This window comes from Mercenaria mercenaria, chromosome 17 (genome assembly GCF_021730395.1).
Source record: "Mercenaria mercenaria strain notata chromosome 17, MADL_Memer_1, whole genome shotgun sequence".
Classification (NCBI taxonomy): domain Eukaryota; kingdom Metazoa; phylum Mollusca; class Bivalvia; order Venerida; family Veneridae; genus Mercenaria; species Mercenaria mercenaria.
In genome coordinates, this window is record NC_069377.1 from 26,073,391 (window position 1) to 26,079,390 (window position 6,000).

The following is a 6,000-nucleotide window of genomic DNA, read 5'->3' on the forward strand; positions in this document are numbered from 1 at the left end:
TTTGCATTATTTTTGTGTTGAATATACAAATATTGACTGCCGCAACTAAACCGTATTTTCATGACATACAGACTTCATGACAGAAAGTCTTGTAATTATTGAAAATAATATTAATCAACGGGCTAATAAAGACAAAGAGCAAGCATTTAACACTAGCAAGTTGACCTTCGACCTCAATTTACGACTTTGACCTCGAACTGAAATTGTTTTGCCGATGCTAGGGGTTATGAGGGGTATTGCACATTGAATTACCTCTCATGAACGAGACTCAATTAAACCGAGTCTGCTATCATTTCGCTTGGTTGTGTTCCATGCTTTCAAAGGTTCTTCGTACAGATTGTATTTAATATGCTTTCTGCGCATTCTACCAATAAATGAAAAATATTTTGGGATGTCATCCATAAATTCGTTAAAAGAGTAAAAAGTTAAGCAGCAGCAAAAAACTTTAATCTCACTGTATGACGCTGACCTAGAACAGAAGTTGTGTTCTGCACATTGAATAAATATATATATATACATGTAGTTTAAAAAACTTGTCGAGATGACCTTTGATCTTATTGTCTGACCTTGAATCGGAGCAGACATGACTGAAAGTTGTATATGCCTCTTTAGCCATTAGTGATTGCATTGCATTTTACTTTAGTCAATTGCAAAAGTATTATATACATCTAGAAAACTACTTCAAAACGATATATGAGTGATGATTCTGTGAATATCTTAACAAGGACGGAAAGAGATGCAGCAGGAACATTTATGTTCAAAGAACGCACCCGGCACACTGAAACCCTGTATGTATGGAGAGTTTCATCATGAAAATATACACAAAAGTACATAGACAATGTAATACATATGTAAAAACAAACAAATAAACCGAAAAGTAGGGCACAGCTTTGGGACTGTCAGTTGCACCATTAAAGAGCTTAAACCGAATAATTGAAGGGCAGTTTAAATACTTAACAAAGTCATCGTCGCCAGACAAAACCTTTTACACATATGGCAACAGAACGCATGATATATAAGTCCATGGTCTAGAAAAAATTGATATTAACTAATTATATACATGTACTACGCATACCCCTGCCCTATAATTCTAAACGAGTTCAAAGCAGTAGTGTATTCCCTGTACTGTTCAAAACTGATAATAATAATGATAATTCATTTCATTTAAGTGCGCACGAGGGATATTGGGATGGTGTACTAGATTGTAAGTCGTCATTACACTACGTGGGACAAATATACATCCGTATCCAAAAAAAAAAAAATCGAACCGTGAGTGGAGACTGGTTCGATTTTCATAATGTGATGAAAAATATCTTTAAGAACATCCTTTGGAAATGTAGACTTTATCAAGCAAACTAATAGCAGCCGGGGTGAATAGAATAGTAGAGCTAAAATCTGTGCTCTTTGCAATTTCAATTTCAGTACATGTTGCGAATTTCTGGGATAAATAATTACTTTAAATATGCCATAAGGTGATTCTCACAAGTGACACATTCTTCAATGATTTATCACAAACAACTGGTGCATTTTTTGAATGGCAGTGCTTAGGGCTCCAGTAACCGTACCTCTAGACCCAGAGTATAGAGATTCAGATACCAGACCTCTATACAACTTGTGTAAGGCTGTCTAGAGGTCCAATAATCAATATGAATACTTTAAAGAATGATATTTGCAGAGAGGAAAATGTCATTTATAAATCTGTCAAAACACAGATGATGATTTCAAACAATAACTCTTGTTTTTTATGGTACATACATGTTGTACTTGTTTACAATCTTGCTGACTTTAAATCAATCTTATCTTATCTTATGGTTTTAAAATCATTGCAAGTAGTGGGAAACTGAAGTGTTTATGATCATTTATCCCCGAAAAAAACACACCCAGCAAACACCTGATGTAGGAACAACGTTGGATTTTGGCCGCGACGTTGGCGACCTAAATACGTCTGTTCAACATCATATTCAGGACTGCAACTTGAAATTGCTAGTGAGAACCCTGCCACTCACTGACGTTAGATTTAGATGCCTATACAACGTTGGATTCATATCGGACTTGAAGAGAGTGCAATGCCGTTATTTGTTAAACAACTGTTTGGTGTAAAATTATTTTCAAAGTGTTAAAATAATTACTTGTTCTCACAAAGTCCTGAAAATGCACGTATTACTGACAAAATAATATTTCATTTGGATATTAAAAATCAAAATTTTTTTTTTCTTTTTTTTTTTTTACAAAAGATCATCTTACAGACTGTTTGCTTTCCAGAATATTAAACTAATAATAATAATAATAATGATAAATTTTGTACAGGAAATCAATATACATTGAACTTGTATAGATTATTACACTAGAAAAATGTATAACCCAGGGTCTTCTCTAGTCATGCATTCTCCATTTTATACATTTCAGGTGGATGTTTTAGCTGCGTTGAAGAAGCTACATAATTGACTACATTTTATCTTATGGACTTATTTATGTTGTCACAAGAGAAAATAAAGATTAGACAGTACATACAATTGTGTTGACTAGATGCTGGGTCACAAGTAAAATTCCAACGTTTAAATTCATTACCTATTATAGTTAAATTATGGGTAGAATGGATTATGCAGTTGTTAACAAGCTGGGTTATGGTTGGATTTTGGTTGGGTTATGGTTGCATCATAGTTGGATATTAGTTATATATATAGATTCTCGACATTGTATCAACGTCGGATTATGACGTCTAAAAAACTTTCAAATCCAACTATAATCAGACGTTGATTCGATGTTGGGGTCCAACGTTGATACAACTTCATTGCGACGTCTTTTGTTTGCTGGGCGATCATGAATTTGATAAATTATCAAAATTAATAAGACAATTGTGCGCAGTGATGAAATCTTTTTTCTCAAGACTGAAGAATTAAAATAGATCCAATAGACTTACCATAACATTGACAATTGTTAATTACCATTTGGCACTTGATTTGGACATATTTTGCATTATTGTTATTGGTTTGTATGCTAATTCTGGCTATGTATAACTACATTTAGCCTGAGGCTGTTTTTAATACAGACTACAGTGTCCTACTTTGTGACCTTGGTCAAGTTGGTGTGTTGCAGCGTAAATATGTACAGATTTTTGAAAATAAAATCATAAAACAACATACCGTCACAATCAAACAAAAAATTATCTATCTGCTTTACGATTTCATGAGCCAATCCTCTGTTAATCTGGTGGGTAATTTTCGACATTTCCGCCTTTAATGTCCTACCTATAGTTTACCGGTGTAAAGTGTGTGCATATTACAAAGGGAAGTAACTATCGTATTCGTAATTTTGGTATACGGAACTTTAAAATTAGCATAAGAGGCAGTGTATTAAATACCAGTCTGAGTACCGCATACATGTATGTAAGACTTTGTGTCCGATTAATAAGGCCTAAAAAATCTTTGTTTCCGGTAAAATGCTAAAAGAATTAGGTTAGGTAGGTCGGATTTTTTGGGATTTTTTTTTATTAAGGGAGACTTTTCGGAAATTATTTTTATGTCAAACAAGAAATATCTTTAACAAGAAATACCTTTAAAAATGATGGTCGGCGAATTGTAATAAGGAAAGAAGTTTAGCTAATTTAAAACTGGTCCCTATCCCCATTTGTAACAAAATAGCAGGAGACCTTACGATATTGTTACACATCGAGTTTGATGAAAAATCCATTAAAGTTTAGTGGTTAATACGAAGAAAGGCATATCTACTTTTAGATATAGTGGTCCTTAATAGGGCCCAAGCTCCTATATATATAAATTTGGAAGAGGACCTTATAATGGTGCTCCAGACCAAGTATGACAAAGATCCACCAAGCTGTTCATGAGACGCTGTATAAAGGCATTTCTAGTTTTAGCTCAAGCAGCCCTTAAAAGGGGTCAAATGTCACAGCTGAACAAAGTTGGCTGCGGGCCTAATAAAGATGCTACAAATCAAGTTTGATTAGAATACATGAGAAAAAATCAATTAAAGGATTTTTTTATTTATTATTTTTATTTATTTCTGAAATAGGCCAGCTGATCCCGCTTTAACAAATGTATATTCGCTATTCATGAATCTTTGGACAATGACGTCACACCTATAAAAAAGTGAAGGTCAAGCAAAACATACAATTGTAATTATTTCAATATTTCTGTTTCATAAGCAAGGTTTGGCCGTAGTTATATCACATAGATAAACTGTATGAGATTCAGTCATTATATAGCATATATATAATGAAACAGATTTCAACTAGCTGAGTTCAATATTTGCATACCATACTAAAGAAAAATATTCATATATAATAAATCAGTTAAATAACTTATAACAAATATATCAAAGCAAACAAGTACTCATTTTAATATGCAATCTGAATAAGTCACAAAAGCAAGAAACCTTTTCATATACAGACGACAATTGTAACAAGGAAAATCATTTAAAAGCTCTTCTCTACATAAAAGACTCTTATCACACCCTTATTCATGTGATATGCAGACCGTATTCAGCTCTTTCTTTAATTTGATATATGTTGTTATTTGAACAGGTTTTTATCATATTTATTAAACTTACTTATCATTTTGAGATATATCAATATTCTTGCTAAATATACTGAGCCAAAGTTAGCTTTAAAACTGTGAACAGCGCCGTTTTGGATAAACGCTTTGTCTACATTTCACTCAGCGTAGCACAATCAACAGAGTGAAAGAAATTGACACTCTCGTCCAATCAGGCAGAGTGTTGCATAAATCTTCCATTTTGATAAATTATCTCTAATGCGTTATCAAGTAGTTTGATTTGCAAACTGAAGTCACGTGGCATAGGTAACGAAAACGAATTTAGACGGCGTTCGCCGAAAAATGATGATCGGCGAATTGTAATAAGGAAAGAAGTTTATGAATTTTTCATCTAACATTCATCTTTCATCTAACATTTTTCAAACTGCAAAACTAAACACCGCACTTTAACAATTTAAATTGTTCTCTTTTAATTTTTCGCAAAGGTTTCGTAGGGTTGCAATTTTGTTTCGTTTATCCTTAGACAAATAATTACAGCAGTAGTTTGATGAAGATTCATGAAGCGGTTCATGAGAAGAGGTCATTAAACGTGTTTATATTTTTAGCTAAATTGGTCCCTATCCCCATTTGTAACAAAATAGCAGGAGACCTTACGATATTGTTACACATCGAGTTTGATAAAAATCCATTAAAGTTTAGTGGTTAATGCGAAGAAAGGCATATCTACTTTTAGATATAGTGGTCCTTAATAGAGCCCAAGTTCCTATATAAATAAATTTGGAAGAGGACCTTATAATGATGCCCCAGACCAAGTATGACAAAGATCCACCAAGCTGTTCATGAGACGCTGTATAAAGGCATTTCTAGTTTTAGCTCAAGCAGCCCTTAAAAGGGGTCAAATGTCACTGCTGAACAAAGTTGGCTGCGGGCCTAATAAAGATGCTATAAATCAAGTTTGATTAGAATACATGAGAAAAAATCAATTAAAGGAATTATTTATTTATTATTTTTATTTATTTCTGAAATAGGCCAGCTGATCCCGCTTTAACAAATGCATATTCGCTACTCATGAATCTTTGGACAATGACGTCACACCTATAAAAAAGTGAAGGTCAAGCAAAACATACAATTGTAATTATTTCAATATTTCTGTTTCATAAGCAAGGTTTGGCCGTAGTTATATCACATAGATAAACTGTATGAAATTCAGTCATTATATAGCATATATATAATGAAACAGATTTCAACTGAGTTCAATATTTGCATACCATACTAAAGAAAAATATTCATATATAATAAATCAGTTAAATAACTTATAACAAATATATCAAAGCAAACAAGTACTCATTTTAATATGCAATCTGAATAAGTCACAAAGCAAGAAACCTTTTCATATACAGACGACAATTGTAACAAGGAAAATCATTTAAAAGCTCTTCTCTACATAAAAGACTCTTATCACACCCTTATTCATGTGATATGCAGACCG

General features: G+C 33.0%; 1 protein-coding gene across 1 annotated transcript in view; it reads right to left on the reverse strand.

Moving 5' to 3' along the window:
* LOC123536899 (glycerol-3-phosphate phosphatase-like) overlaps positions 1–3,277 on the reverse strand; it is a 47,812-nt gene extending 44,535 nt beyond the window's left edge. The window contains exon 1 of the mRNA XM_053529297.1: positions 3,144–3,277. Coding sequence (XP_053385272.1) covers positions 3,144–3,228 — 85 coding nt within the window. The 5' untranslated portion in view covers positions 3,229–3,277. The remainder of the gene's footprint in view (positions 1–3,143) is intronic.
* Positions 3,278–6,000: the final 2,723 nt, after the last annotated feature.